This window comes from Manis javanica, chromosome 5, assembly GCF_040802235.1.
Source record: "Manis javanica isolate MJ-LG chromosome 5, MJ_LKY, whole genome shotgun sequence".
NCBI lineage: Eukaryota > Metazoa > Chordata > Mammalia > Pholidota > Manidae > Manis > Manis javanica.
This window is the reverse complement of record NC_133160.1, coordinates 13,226,108-13,240,900: the sequence shown is the minus strand read 5'-3', so window position 1 is coordinate 13,240,900 and position 14,793 is coordinate 13,226,108. Positions and strand designations below refer to the sequence as shown.

The 14,793-nt window shown below is 48.0% G+C and overlaps 3 protein-coding genes across 4 annotated transcripts; 2 read left to right on the top strand and 1 right to left on the bottom strand.

Moving 5' to 3' along the window:
• Window positions 1-25: 25 nt before the first annotated feature.
• ZSWIM3 (zinc finger SWIM-type containing 3) lies at window positions 26-7,890 on the top strand. The gene is made up of 2 exons (XM_017653431.3): window positions 26-481; window positions 5,794-7,890. Exons 1-2 carry the CDS (start codon window positions 327-329, stop codon window positions 7,721-7,723), a joined length of 2,085 nt encoding a protein of 694 aa, XP_017508920.1. The 5' UTR covers window positions 26-326; the 3' UTR covers window positions 7,724-7,890.
• A 1,280-nt stretch (window positions 7,891-9,170) lies between these two features.
• ZSWIM1 (zinc finger SWIM-type containing 1) lies at window positions 9,171-12,261 on the top strand. 2 transcript variants are annotated; one of them, XM_017653435.3, is made up of 2 exons: window positions 9,171-9,409; window positions 10,196-12,261. In XM_017653435.3, exon 2 carries the CDS (start codon window positions 10,343-10,345, stop codon window positions 11,711-11,713), a length of 1,371 nt encoding a protein of 456 aa, XP_017508924.3. In that variant the 5' UTR covers window positions 9,171-9,409; window positions 10,196-10,342; the 3' UTR covers window positions 11,714-12,261. The 2 variants fall into 2 exon arrangements, with proteins under 2 accessions (XP_017508924.3, XP_036862108.2); XM_037006213.2 differs by having other exon boundaries at window positions 9,179-9,256.
• Window positions 12,262-12,544: 283 nt separating this feature from the next.
• SPATA25 (spermatogenesis associated 25) lies at window positions 12,545-14,696 on the bottom strand. Its single transcript, XM_017653387.2, has 2 exons — window positions 13,861-14,696; window positions 12,545-13,503 (listed from the first exon to the last, which is right to left on the bottom strand). The coding sequence occupies exons 1-2, from the start codon at window positions 13,910-13,912 to the stop codon at window positions 12,941-12,943; spliced, it is 615 nt and encodes a 204-aa protein (XP_017508876.2). The 5' UTR covers window positions 13,913-14,696; the 3' UTR covers window positions 12,545-12,940.
• Between the last annotated feature and the right edge of the window lie 97 nt (window positions 14,697-14,793).

Sequence of the window (14,793 nt, the reverse complement as noted above, 5' to 3'; positions counted from 1 at the left end):
AGAGTGTGGCCCTCTTTCTCTAGCGATTGGAGAATATGAGTGCCAGTCTGAGAATCCCGTGTGTGATTGGATGTGGTATTGGAGGGCAGAGCCCAGAACTGGATAATAAGGGCTGAGAATCACTTCCCCTCTTGTCAGAAGCCGCCCCCAGACCCTTGTATGTTTTAAGCTAGGGCTCCTTCTGAGCTCCATAACAGGCCAACCAACTGGGGCCGGCCCTTAAGGCATCCTGGTCCCACGCCCAGCCTGTAGACCCTCATAGTGTGACCTCTGAACCCTGGTGTTGATCTTGGGGCCAGCCCCTGGTGTGGGCTGAGGGGGCCGCCATGGAGCTGGGCAGCTGCTTCAAGACCTACGAGGACTTCAAGGAGTGCTTCAGCGCCTATAAAAAGGAGAACAGGTGCTCCTTCACTCTCAGGGACTGCGTCTCCGTCCGCTTCCACAACCTCAACCGTGGCACCTCCATCCGCGAGGACATCCTGTAAGGGCGGGGCGAGGGCGGGGCAGGAGGGCGCGTGGGCGGCCTGGAAGAGGAGGCAGTGTTGTTGGGACCCAGTTCTGTGAGCACACAGCGGGCACTCAGCACTTGCTTGCTGTGTGTTGGGTGAAAAGAGCAAAAGGTTCACAGGCTTCGCTTATTGACCACCCGCTTCACCTTCACTCAGTCCCTCATTTAGCTTTTCCGGAATTCATAACTGCAGTTTGTCCCTTTTTTTTGAGCACCTGCAGTGTCCCAGAAACAAAGTATTGTCTTCACAAATCGATAGAAACGCCTTAGCGATAATTTCTTTCATCAGTCTTCTCTTTACTAAGCAATCATGCGATCATTTGTTGGTTAGTTCATTCGTTCCTTCATTCATTTATTTTGTAAATGGTTCCTGGGCTACTGAGATCAACAGCTGTTTTTCAAACACTTCCCACGGCCTAGGCAGTATTCTCTAGTCTGTGCATGCTTTTACCCCATGGGGCTGTATTGAGAATTAAAGATAATTTTTCCCCCCATTTATTAGATGAGAAAAGAGGCTTAGGGGCTAAGATAAGGGCGGCAAACTCAGTTGGCTTCAGGCCTCAAGTGAAAGAGCCCAATGTGAGAAAGTCCAATTTTTAATTTTACCGGTAGAAAAGGAATGATGAGAGAACAGTCAACACCAGGTCTTTATGCTAGGGAGAACAGAAGTGTCAAGTGGGCAAAATGGGCCTTATCAACTCCAGCCAGTGGCTGCCATGTGAAAATGAAGACCGTGTTGCCAGAGTTTTGGGAGAAAGGAGCCAGAAACCCAGCCTTGTGTGAATTTGTCTGCTTTTGAAAAATTGAAAATCAGTTCAAATTTGAACAGTCTACGTGGGCCAACTCAGAGAGTCAAAGTTCTGTAGCTATTTTCGTGGTACAGACTCCCCATCTAAATCCTCTTAGGCAGCCAAGGGGGGAGGGAAAGGGCTCTTTTTGGGCTTCAATTGTTTTCAGCTTGAAATAATCCTAGGCCAAAGTGGCACGTTCTAGAGCAGCCTGTCCTGAACCCCAATAGTGGTTAAAAGTGGGAGTTTGGGAGTCAGACAGGTTTTCCCCTTGACCTTGGTAAGACTTTTAACCTCTGTGACACAATTTCATCCATTTTTAAATGAGGATATAGTGAAGATTAAATAAGAAAATGCAGGTAGTGGCTGAAATGCAGTGCTCCAGTGAGTATTTGCCAAAGTTGTAACTGTAGTAGTACATGATAGAAAGCGGTACTTTAGAGTCAAAAAGTGTGCTGTGAGAATTATCACTAAACGACCATAAGTCCCAATCAACAGAGTGATTCTATGATTTTATGTCTACATTACCCTCTCATATTTTTATATATGACTGTTACATTTTTCTTCTTGTTACAGCTTTTGAGGTATTGATGTTCTTCAAGCAGCCCATTAAGTATTCTGGTGTCTCCATTGTTACTCAGTTTAATAGCTACCTTTTCTGGACATTTTTTGGGAACACATTCCAGCCACCAAGAACTTTACAGGCATTGTTTTATTTAATCCTCATCATACCCTTTGAACTAGGCCCTTGTTTTACTGAGTTTTCATTTTCCATGTATCCATAGTCACAAGGCTGTTTAGGAAAGCAAACGCCATTACACAGAAGTCTTGCTAATAAACTAGCCACTTAGAAAATTAGTCATGACTTAATCATTCCTTCCTACTTAATCCTTACCAGTCCCATCAGCATCTTTGGCAGCCAGTTTCTGGCTAATGAATAGATGTGGTAAACAGCAGGATAATACAGTGCAAGTAAAACTAACTGCAAACTGAAATTGCACATCTCCTGAGAGCTGTAGGACTTAAGTGAAGTCCCGGATAGTAATGAGAGAGAACTCCTAGATCACCTCTCAGCCTTACACCAGTTAACAAATGGAGAAGGGAAATCAAGGGTGATGATATGATAGGGATGTGAAAAGCAAAGAATTTGCCTAACAAACAAATTAGGCCCTTGGGAAATCTGATAAAGCCTGAAAATATTTTGGTAAAACTGATCTTTACATAATGGAATAGTGAGACAGAAAATAAACTACAGTGTTTGGGAAAAATACACTGGGATGGGATGGCGGGGCAGGGGGAAGGAACAGGGAAAGCAACTGACACATTAAGTCATTTTTGATCTAAGAATGGGCATATAGCTGCCATTATAACCTACATTTGGTTAAATATATAAACTTTGTAATTTTAGTCTCATTTTAAGATAAATTCTACTCAATTTTTTTTTTTATCACCATTTACTGTGAAGTGTTGTTCCTGGGGATGTGTTTGGCTGCAGTTAACTGAAAACTGAGGATGTTAATTGTTTATTTCTTAGAAACCCAGAGATGGGCTTTTGAAGGTGATTGTTCCAGTGGTCCAAGCTGTTTGTATCCTACTCTGCCATCCTCAGTACTCAGCTTTGCCCTCAGGATGGGTCCCCACAGGGTACAAAGGCAGGAGTCAATTCAGAAGAAAAAGCCTTCCTTCAGTTTCCTACAGATTTCCCATCATGTTTCTTTGTCCAGAACTGGGCCAGTATCCATGCCCATTCCTAATGAGATTACCTTAATTGGCTTAAACTAGCCCCGAAGCACTTAGCTATGTAGGGCAGGAGTAGCAGCGTGAATGGAGCTGGCCTTCTGTTAGGAAGTGAGAAGGGGGCTAAGTGATGTTGGTTTGGCACCAACAGATCTTGTAGAGCCTTTAATTCACTTTTAGTGGTACTGATTATTCTTGGATGGGTTACTGATGATTTATAGATCAGTGCTCTTGTTATTTCCATGTTTATAGATAAGGAATTGGGGGCTTAGAGGAAGTGACGTGACATGTCCAAGTTTACACAGCTAATAAGTGGTAGAGCTGGAATTTAAACTCAGATATTCTGACTTGAGTCTTGTTCATAACTTAGGTTGTATGGTCTAAATGGCTTTATCCCACCTGTTACAATCCTGTTTGTGGCCCAAGATGCAGTTTACATACAGTAAGGGCCCAGATCTTAGGCAAAATGAATCAAAAGCCTTTAGTTAATCTTTATGAATCCCTATAGAGTGAATCACTCCTTATTCAGTTGTAAGTATGTTGCCTGTACTTGTAACCATTCACTTAATTTTGACTTACTGTCTACCTATGTGACAATCTCTCTGCTCACTAGATTTAGAGAATAGAGACTATCTAATTAGACTCTGTAGCATTCTGAGCAACTCATATAGTGTTTGGTACATTGTAGGACTTACTATATGTTTGAACTTTACCAAAGATCTTGTCCAAAGTTATTGTTAATAGTGCTGGGACTGGAAGCCAGGTTATCTGACAAACTCTCCCAGTACCCTCACTAGTATACTATTCCTCTTATAAGACCTTCCTCTGCCATACAGTTGCTCATTTAAAGTTCATTCTGTATGTGTGTTTGGAGGAGCTAGTCTGTGCCTGGTACAGTGCTCTGGGTGTACACTGACCGCACTCCACCAGGGGAATATAAACATCTGCAAAGGACATTGGGAGGAAGCTGTGACTCATTCCTCCAAATCCTGGTTGGGTGCTCTTAGCCATAAGCTCTGAGGGAGATTCAGAAAAGTATAAAACCTTATGCCTGCATTAACTTAGCTTTGATCGGGAGGGCATTCCAGACAGAGACAAACATGAGCAAAGGCACAAAGGTGACACAGCACAGTGAACACAGGAAGCTGTAGGCAGTTTGTCTTTGTAGGGCACCAAAAGCAAAGTGGGGACAGGTGGAAAACAAAGCTGGAGAGATAGGCAGAGGCCCCACCACCATCACCCCTTACAGGCCTTGCCATGTTACTGGGCTGCTCGTGCCCCTTCCTTACCCTGAGCTAGTGTTGACATTGCTACCCTAGCACTGTGCACAGGTACAGGCATTTTCAGCACCAGGCCCCTCCACCCTGTTATTGTGGCCCTGGCATATCCTGTTTTTCTAAGCTTGCCCTACAGGGTGGGCAGACAGGACCAGCTGGATTAGAGTGTTTGGAAAAGGGTTGGTGAGGTACCCGGGCTGTGTCATGTCACAGCAGGGGTTAAGGTTTTCTCTCCCCTCCCCTGGTCTGAGACACTCCTCCCTGAGGAGGCCAGGGTGTGACCCATCCCACCACTGGTGCTCCATGAGTCATTCACCCTTATGCCTTTGATAAGTATTGAAGGAATAGCACTGTGTTGGGTGCTTGGACTGCCCTGATAACAGTCCTGTCACTTGAAGCAGCACCATCCAATTGGAAAAGTAGTATTTAAACACCCAAGGGAGTGTCAACAAGGCATGAGAGATGTAATAATAGTAACAAAACTGCAGGACTTTAATTTAGCCTAAATAAAAGGCTAAACCAGGCTTTGGGCTAGATATTATGTCTGTGGCTTACCTAATCTTCAGACAACCCTAATAAGATAGTCTCATTTTATGATGAGAAACTGCAGAGGTGAAGTGACTTGCCCAAGGTCACACAGCTCCCCAGTGGTGAAGCCCTCATTCAAATCCAGTCAGTCAGTCCTCAGCATCCGCACTGTTAAATTGCTGGATATACAGCTCCCCAGAGAATCTGGTAAGCCTTTTATTTTAAATAAATGCTATGAATTCAGAGAAAGGAACAATTACTGTGGCTTGAGGATATCCATAAAGGCTTCCTGGAGAGGGCAGACTGATTTGGCCTTAAGCATGGGTGGAATGGGGATAGGAAGAGAAAAAGACAAGCATTCAATTTACCCTTCTCCTTTGAATCACCCCTTTCATCCTAGAATGGCAAACCTAGCCGGGACCCTGAAGATCACCTAAGAGTTCTCAGACTCTCTTAGGATGTGGATGTTTTTCTTTAAATGAAAGATGAACAGAGATGTTCCCTCTTAGAGATGAGGCCCAGGCACACCCTAACCCCTGAGGGCCACTGTGACCCTAGCAGTCTGGAGAAGGAGGGGGCAATGGCTCCTAAAAGGCAAAATGAAGGAGACATTTTAAACAGTAACCAGCTGGGCTCTCTGCTGATGCCTCTTGTCAATTTTCCATTGTATCTTGCCTCAGATTGAATTGTTGGCATCTACAGATGGGCAACAGAGAGGGAATGAGTGGAAAGAGTTGGGGCTTAGAATTGTTGTAGATGAAAATGAAGGGAGTTTTAGTTAGTCAGTAGCTTGAAGAACTAAATGCTGGTGAGTGAACATAAATCTTTCTTATGTAATCCTATGCTGCACTGTGGTCTCCAGGAAACATATCAGCCCCATGAGGCCAATACAGGGCCTTGCCTTGTGAAAGAAAGAGGGTGGTCACCTTTCTCATTGTCACCTCTACCTCCCTAGATATGTGCAGGTGAAATTTGTCTGTATTCAGACCCAATCAAACACGAAGAGAACACCCAAGGCGGACATGTGCCCAGCGTACTTGCTTCTGCGGTACAATGAGAAACTGGATAGACTGTTTATCAGTGAACTCAACACCCAGCATATACATGTTGACTCCAAAACTACGGGTCCTGGAGAAGACACTGCTAGCAATTCTAACAGGACGCTGTGCCTGCAGAACCCCCAGCCTGTGCAGCCCACAATCAAAAAAGACCTTGAAACTGCCAAGAAGTCCCCAGTGGAACCATCATTTGGCTTAGGTAAGGTTCAAGCACCCTCCAAGCCAGAGCAGGAGGTTATCAAGTCTTCTGACCTGACCAAGATAGCAAAGGTGATGAAGAACTTTCTTAAGGTCAATAAGGGTTCCATGGCCTCCCTCAGTGTGGGCAACAGCCAAGACCTAGACCGGCTCAGCTTTCAGAGCAGCAAGATGAGTGATTTGTTCATCCGCTTCCCAGAAAATCTCCTGCTGCACAGGGTGGAGAACACCCAGGGCCACATCCTGTATGCCTTCTTGGTGGAAAACAAAGAACGAGAAGGTCGAGTAGTACACTTTGCTGTGCTTAAGACTGAGACAACCACCTCCGTGGCCAAGATGCTGAGTATCTTCACAGAGTTCAACTCAGATTGGCCCAAGGTCAAGGTGGTCTTTGTGGACCCGTCCTTCCCTCATCGAGGCATCCTGCAGGAAATCTTCCCTGCTGCCCGTATCCTCCTTTCCATCTACCACACAACCCGACTCTTAGAGAAGAAGTTGCATCGTAGTTCAGCCAATCCATCCTTTAAATGGCTCATGAAAGAAGCCCTGCGGAAGGCTGTATTTGTCACTTCTGATGCCAGCCTGCAAAATCTCTGTCAGATGTCCCAAGCCCTACTAGATGAGGGGCTCTTCAGCTTCCTGCAGACCCACTGGTTCTCCTGTGAACTGCTGTGGTACATGCATGTTAGGAAAGGCCTGCACGCATGTAACACATACATGGACAGCCTAGACGTTGTCACCAGCAAGGTGTCAAGCCTCTTTCGGGAGCAGCAGTCCCTACTGGACTGTATCCTGCGCTTTGTGGATTATATAGACTTCTTTAATATCAAAGGCTTGAAGAACTTGCCTACAGCTCCTCTCAGGTTAAAGAGAGCCCGGCCAGCAAGCATGCCACCAAAGTCTAAGAAAGCTTTTTCAATCTGTGGAGAGAGGCTTCTCAGGCTCCCTGTGGAAGAGACAAAGCCAGAGCAGGTGCAGTTACAGCAGCAGCCACAGGTGCAGGCCTCCCAGGGTGGCATGCTGGACACATTGCAGCAGAGTGGCTCTGCACTGGCCTATAAGCTGTGCCACAGTGAGTGGGAGGTGGTTCAGAACTCCACGCACTTACTGGACATTGCTGGCTCCTCAGTGGACATTCAGCTGCTAGAGGATTCTCATCAGGTTAGCAAAGACGGCTGTAGCTGCAGCTGCTCCTTTCAACAGTGGTACCACCTGCCATGCCGGCATATTCTGGCCCTGCTGTACACCAGCCAGAGGCCCGTGGGGGAAGCCATGGTGTGCCGCCGGTGGCAGAAGAGGTACCAGCACCTCCTTGGGCCCAGTGGGGAGCTCCAGGACCCTGTCGTGCTCCCAAACGCAGGCCAGCCTGGGAAGCAAGGACGGAACAACATGATTCAGGACCTAAGCCGGGAGCTAGCAAACCTGCTAATGCAGAGTGAGGGGCCAGAGCTGGAGGAACGCTGTTCCACCTTACGCAAGATTGTGGATATCTGGGCTGACCCCTGCCAGCCGCCTGAGCCCAATCAGCAGCCAGGGGACTTCAAGGATGTGGGCTGCCTCCCTTTCCTCTGGGGAAAGCAGGAGGAAGGGGAGGGACTCCCTCTTGCTGGAGCCACACTTCGTGATTGAAGCTCTCATGCTGGTGCATTGGGCCACAAACCCCTTTCCTTGTAAATCTGAGAGCTCAAAGTGGGCAGAGCTTGCTAGGGATCTGTCTGCATTTTAATCAGTCTTCCCAGGTAGGGCTAGGAGGATTGTTACAATAGGGAGAAGAGGATCCCCACAGAGTGACAGTCCTTTAAATCTGCCTCTTTTCTGCCCTACCTTTGTCATTCCTTGGGAGCCTCATTCATTGTTCAAGGCCAAAGTTATCTCAGTGCTGAAAGGTCACCCCTCTTTCTCCCCCAACTCCTGAGATCAGATCTTACTCACTTTATGTAGATAAGCTCTCTGTTCCAGGATAAGGTGAGACGAAATGGACCTGACAAAGGGGCCTGTTTGTGGGGACAAAGGAAAGGAGGGCGATCCTTTGGCTATTGCTGCTATTTACAAAGAATCTGTTATTTGGACTTAATTTTTATTCATATTAAATAAAGTTTGTTTTTAATAAAATCAAGTAAGTTGAGGAAATGTAGGGTGCTTGAATAGGGAGGGAATGTAATGGGGGTTGAGGAGCCAAACATCCTGATGCCTCAAGTTCAAAGACTTAACAGTTCACCACATACTCCACCCTCTTCCTGCTATCCAAGACGTCAACACTGATTTCAGGCTGCCTTGTATTCTGGCAGGTGGAGGCCAAATAGACTGGGAGGGAAGAACCTGAATCCTAGAGTTGACTGCCCCAAAATTGCTGGGGGACTATGGGCAAGTCCCTATTTCTCTGTTTTCCTCATCTGTAAAAATAAGTGTGTTGCTGCTTCTATTCTTAATTTCCCCTGGAGGTTTATATAAACTGAACATTTCATTGCAGTTATAAGTACTTGTTGCTGGTTTGTAATCTTAATCCTCTAAAGCCACCCAGTTTTCCAAGATGTGTTTTTTAGGGGAACTGAGGTCAAAAGATGTCAGGCGGTCTTGGTTCTTGAGCCAATTCACGGTGACCTAAAACAAGTCACTGTGCCATTCTGGATCTCTTTTGGGAAATACTGGAGGGGGTTGGGCTGGGCAACAGCTCCCTCAAGATCTGGATTTCCTCCACTCCTAGAGTTGAGCCCCTCACCGCTAATGGAGAGCCAGGGAGACCTGGGACTTCGTTTGCCCATAAGGCGGAAGACGCAGTACAACTACCTAGGCCCCTTTTCCTACCCCGCTAGAATCAGATTTGACCAGAAAGGGGGGAAAAAACCCGTATTTATTTTGCTTTTCATTTTCGGCCCATGAGGGAGTTTTCATAGCAACACGCCGTTCCAGGGGCCGCTCCTGGATGCAAATGTCCTCAGGTTCTCGTTGGTTATCGCCAGAGCCTCGTAACCATGGTAGCAGCTCCCGCCCATGAGCTGCTGAACTGCGATTGGTCTGTGCTCCAAAGACCGATAGCGAATTCCTCAGGCCATTGGTTTGAGTCACGGCGGAAAGCTGGCGCCGCGGTTGGTGAGCCTAGAGGTCAGTCAGACTGAGAGGCAGGGTCAAATAGGGAGAAATGGCGGCCGAGCCAGATTGTGGGTGAGTGATTTTGGGAGGAGTGGGTGTGTGAAGCAGTTGGTGACCGCGGTCAGCCATGACGCAACTCCCAAAGGGGTGGGAGGTTGACTTCAGGCTCCGGCCGTACTTCGAATAGGAATGTCAGACTGCCACATCCTCCCATCCCGATGAGAGGTGAGAGGTCAGAGGCTGCATCTCCTCTCCATCCCTGAATCAAGATTTCAAGCCAAAGACTCGGCTTCCAGCTACTTAGTAATGGTGAACAAGTCACTAAACACCTTTGAACCTCAGTTTTTCATCCGTAAAATGGGGACTGGGACCTGGTTTGGGACCAAATAGAGGAAATGTGAACAGAGTATTGCAAGTAATAGAGGGATTTACATAGAGGAAGGAGAAGCTATGCACATTTGCTAGCCCCAGTTCATGGTTGAAGGGATTGAGGTCCAGAGGCAGTCACTGGCTTGCCCAAGATCACACAGCAAGTTTGGGGCAATTGCAGTTCTCTTGTATATACCAGCACCAAAAGAAAGAATGGGTGCCAAGAAGTAATTTGTAAATAGAAAGTGCTATACAGATATTTAAAATGCTATTTAAGGAGAAAAAAAAAAAAAGATCAGGTGCAGCTTTGGCCTTCAGAGTTATTTAAATCTCTTGGAGCCAAATCTTTCCTTGGCTGGCTTCTTATTAATTAGGTCTCACCTCTAACGTCATTTTTCCCCATCCCCACCAGCTGGAGGCTTCCCTGGCCACCTTAACTAAAGTATCCCTCCCACCCCCAACTTACTCCAGTTCTGTGGTCTTTGTAATCTTCATTATCTGATACATACTTGTTTGTTTATGTGTTTATTATGTATCTCCCCAGAACAGTGCTGATACATGGTAAGCAATAAATATTGTCTGGATGAATCATTGTAGAGCCAAGCCCTTACTGTCTCCTTAAACCTCTGTCCTTCTCCATAGGCCCATCTTTGGAACAAGATTTGGGAAGTACAGTCTAGCCTCAAGCCTCAACTTAGTTGGAGTTTTGAGAGACTGAGAGCCTTCTAGACAGCAGCCTCGCAGAGAAAGTATTTTGGCCTTGGCATCTAGAGATCTCCCACCTCCCCCATGGCCCTGACAATGCTGAATGAGCTCCTGATTGAAGACCCAAGCCCACCTATGCTGCTGTATCAGGTTAGCAAGACTGCTCAGTTAGAAACCCTCAACTATCAGAGCTGCTTGATGCAAGGTGTTTTTGCCCATTTCCCTGAAATCTTATTTATCCACCGGACCTATAACCCAAGAGGCAAGGTGTTATATACCTTTCTGGTAGATGGACCTCGGGTACAGCTGGAGGGTCATCTGGCCCGAGCAGTCTACTTTGCCATTCCTGCCAAGGAGGATCCTGAAGGCCTGGCCCAGATGTTCCAGGTGTTCAAGAAGTTTAACCCAGCATGGGAGAGAGTCTGTACCATCCTAGTGGATCCCCACTTCCTCCCCCTGCCCACCTTAGCTATGGAATTCCCTGCAGCCGAGGTCCTGCTCTCAGCATTTCACATCTGTAAGTTCCTCCAGGGCAAGTTCTATCAGCTGTCCCTTCAACAGCCTGTAGAGAGGGTGCTCTTGACCTCCCTGCAGAGCACAATGTGCTGTGCCACAGCTGGCAATCTGAGGAAGTTATATACACTCCTAACCAACTGCATCCCCCCAGCCCAGATGCCTGAACTTCACTCACACTGGCTGCTCAATGACCGAATCTGGCTGGCTCACCGCTGGAGAAGCCGAGCTGAGAGTAGCCGCTACTTCCAAGGCCTGGAGGTCACCACCCGTATCCTCAGCCAGTTCTTTGGCACTACCCACTCTGTGGAACAAGGCATGGCCTCTCTGCTCCGCTATATGCAGCAGAACTCTGGAGACAAGGCAAGCTTCAGCCTGGGCCTGAGTCGCCAAGACAGTCATGCCTCCTCAGATGTCAGCCCCAAAAGCCCTAAAGTGGAACAGCTGGTAGAAGCCCACATCCAGCAGTCTCTCAATGCTATCTGCACAGGGCCAGCAGCCCAACTCTGCCTGGGTGAGCTTGCCGTCGTCCAGAAATCCGTGCACCTCATTAGCTATGGCTCAGAAAAGGTGAACATACAGATCCTGGAGGACACCCACAGGGTACAGCTCCAGCCCCCTGCCAGCTGCAGCTGCTACTTTCACCAGGCCTTCCATCTGCCTTGCCGCCACATCCTAGCCATGCTCAGTGCCCACCACCAGGTGCTCCAGCCTGACATGCTGCCAGCTCAGTGGACAGCAGGCTGTGCTGCCAGTCTAGATCACATCCTGGGGAGCAGGTGGAGTGAGACCCTGGATAAGCGCTTGGCAGTGACTCTCCTCACAGAGGAGGTGGGTCAGCTCTTGCAGCACTGCAGCCAGGAGGAGTTTGAGCGGCGGTACAGCACCCTGCGGGAACTGGCCGACGGCTGGATCGGCCCTTATGAGCAGGTCCAGCTCTGATTAGCCTCAGTGTCTGGAGTTGCTCATACACTCACATCCATCCCTACTCACACCCCCACACCCACATCGTTGTACGTCCATGGGCCCTCCTTCCAGTAAAGGACAAGGGTCTTCTATTCTCTTGCAGCCCCCTACCTAAAATGTGTCCATTTCCCTAAGACAGGAGTCAGATCTTTTTTGTAAAGAACCCAATAGTAAATATTTTAGGCTTTACTGGCCATGTACTGTCTCTGTTGTGTATTCCTGGTTTTGTTGTTTTACAAACTTTTCAAAAAATTAAAAACTATTCTTGGTTCAAGGGCCTTACAAAAATAGGTGACCCCTGCTCTAAGAGATAAAGACATTGGGTGGAGATCAAGGGTTAGGGCCTGGTGAGGCTTCTCCAGTAATGAGAGGGCTCATCTGACCCAGAGGAAAAGGCCCCTCTGAGGCTCAGCCAGGCCCCAGCCTTTGTTCCCTGTCCCAGTCCGAGCTCATTAAAGTTGAATGTTGCCTAGTCTAGCACTTGTCTACTTTTTTATCTTGCAAAAGGCAGTGTAAGAAATACCATGGAAAGAATAGACTTTGGAGTCTGACACTGCATGTGAATCCTGGTTTCTCCTCTGCCTAGCTTTGGAGGCCTGGTTCCGCCTTTTCCTAGCTGTAAGACTACAGGCAAGTCACCTCTCTGAGCTTCAATTGTTCATTTGTAAACATGGAGAGCCCCACAGTGTTGGTAAGACTAAAGCAGAAGAGGCATGTAATGGGCCCCGATGCCTAATGGGTGGTCAATAAGTTAATTTTCTTCCCTTGCATATGGTCCCATCACCTGCCCTTAGCAGGCAGGGAAATGTGAGCCAAGAGGAAAATTCACATTGCCTAGGACTTTGTACAAGAAATTCCGATTGAGTCCCAAAACTGTACAAAGAAGCCTCCACTATCCAAGCAGGGCCCCTACCACAGGTAATTTTCAATATAACTACAATGACAAGATCTGTCTCCTGGCTTAGTGGTATCTGAAGAAACTTTAACTTCCTGGAGTCTGGGCCCTGATGAAGGACTCATGTTCATCAGAGTGGCTCAAACCACCACCCTCTCCCCATCCCTGCCATAGGCACCCCCAACCTCGTCTGCCCAAAAACCATACAGAGAAGCCACCCTATTGTCTGGTGCTATTTCATCAGCTACAAGCAGGAGCCAGGAGGCTGGCCCCTCCTGGGTCTCACTAGGAGCACCTTCCCAGAGGCCTCATGGGCCTGCACCTGTTCCCACGGCTCCTCTTCCACAGACCCCCTCCGGCTCTGGATGGGCCATCATGAAAGCTTGAGCTGCCCGGATCAGGTCCTCTTCCTGCAGGCCTGGGACTGGCACAGTGGGGATGCCGGCAATCATCATAGCCAGCGTGAGGATGCAGATGTCAGGGTGGGTGCTGGCCTCCTTCCCCCCTGCCTCAGCGGGCATACGCAGAACTCCTGGTGACAGCCCACACAGCAACAGGGGCCCAGGCCTGCTGGAGCCACCCAGGTGGGGAGCTCTGCTTCTGGAGCAGCCATCCTCCCAGCCCACGCTCTTTGGCTGCCTCATGTCGGGAAATTCGTGGTGGTATTGGCTGTACTCTTTCCACCGCAGTGTCTCCCAGCCAGCACCCCCAGGGAAGCCCCTGACTTCCAGCACTGCCAAGGGTGGACCCCAGGCCTGGGTAGCAGGTGCCACCTGCTCAGCTTTCTGGCTCAGTGGGCCTCCACCAGAGGCCACCACTGGCTCTCTGGGACTATGGAGGCCAAGGGATGAGCCTGGAGAAGCGGCCCCACCTGTAGAGACAGGAATGAGATGGTATGTTACTCTTGGTCTCTTTGAGGAGGAAGGCCTGAGGGGCAAGGCAGAGGAGCAGAAGCAATTAAGACCAGCCCAAGAGGCAGTCGAGGGACTGGGAACTAAGTTTTACTCATATTCACACCCCTAGTCCCCACCGAGTAGGTGATAGAGAAGTGTTACTGAATGAGTGAGCCAGTAGGCAGCTATTGGCAAGACCTTGTGAATGCCTTTTCTTCAAAGAAAATGGACTCCAGGGCCAGCTCCAAAATGCCCAGAACCTCTACCTCCCCAGGAGCAGGAAACAAGTTCTGAGAGAAAGTTGTACCCCCTCCAATTCCAGGAGCCTGTCTCACCTTGGCCAGAAGGCAGACATGGATGAGTTTGCAGAGAAATGAAATAGGACATGGCTGCCCCAAGCCTGTGTTTGTGAGGGAACAGTCCTCTGCCTTTTGTCCTACCCTCTCCACCCTTCTAGAATGTCACCTCATAGTCCCTCCCCTTTACATCTGGATCCCACCTCATAGCATTGACCTCTTCATTCTAGAACCTCTATATGACAATGGGATGGGACTAAAAGAGTGCTGGACCAGGAACTGGGCATTCTGGGTTCTTACCTTTACTTTGGGCAAGTTACCTGGACAGTTAAATTCCTTGAGATCCTCATCTGTAAAGTGGGGATATTGAATGCCCACCACATGACCAGAAATTGTGAGGATTAAATGAGATCATTTGTATGGAAGCAAATGATCAAAGATACAAATAAAGGAGCCTAGTGCTTTGTGCCCTGTAGTGTGAGAGTTGGAAAACTCATTCATTGACTTGCTATGATCTTGGGTTACATTTCCATCTCTGGGCTTCAGTTTCCCATCTGCAAAGTGAATGTTGGCCTAAGGCACTGATTCTCACACCAGGCTGCACATTGGATTCTCCTGGGAGTCTTTAGAAATTCTGATGCCCAGCCTTATCACAGACCAATTAAATCAGAATCCCAGGGTCAGACCCAGTTATCAGTATTTTTCAAAGTTCCTTAAGTTGTTACATGCTGAAGTTAAGACCTCTGTTTTAGGGAAATGCTTCTCAACCCTAGCCATACATGAGACACTCCAGGGGAGCTTTTACAAAAAACCAATGTCTAGGCCTAATCCTCCAGCAAATCCAATGAGATTTGCACTCTAAGTACCCCACATAACTCCAACAAGTAGCCAACCCAGGAACCATTCAGCTAGTTGATGTCTCAAATGCTCTTTCTTAACTCTGACCTGCTGACCCCCAGTGGTTCTAAAAGA

Excerpts from the sequence above, each read along its gene's own strand:
- ZSWIM1 (XM_017653435.3), top strand. The coding sequence starts at position 10,343 with ATGGCCCTGACAATGCTGAATGAGCTCCTGATTGAAGACCCAAGCCCA.
- SPATA25 (XM_017653387.2), bottom strand. The coding sequence starts at position 13,912 with ATGTCCTATTTCATTTCTCTGCAAACTCATCCATGTCTGCCTTCTGGC. Across the intron at positions 13,504-13,860 it reads ATGTCTGCCTTCTGGCCAAG|GTGGGGCCGCTTCTCCAGGC; the intron begins GTGAGACAGGCT and ends CTGTCTCTACAG.
- ZSWIM3 (XM_017653431.3), top strand. The coding sequence starts at position 327 with ATGGAGCTGGGCAGCTGCTTCAAGACCTACGAGGACTTCAAGGAGTGC. Across the intron at positions 482-5,793 it reads TCCATCCGCGAGGACATCCT|ATATGTGCAGGTGAAATTTG; the intron begins GTAAGGGCGGGG and ends CTACCTCCCTAG.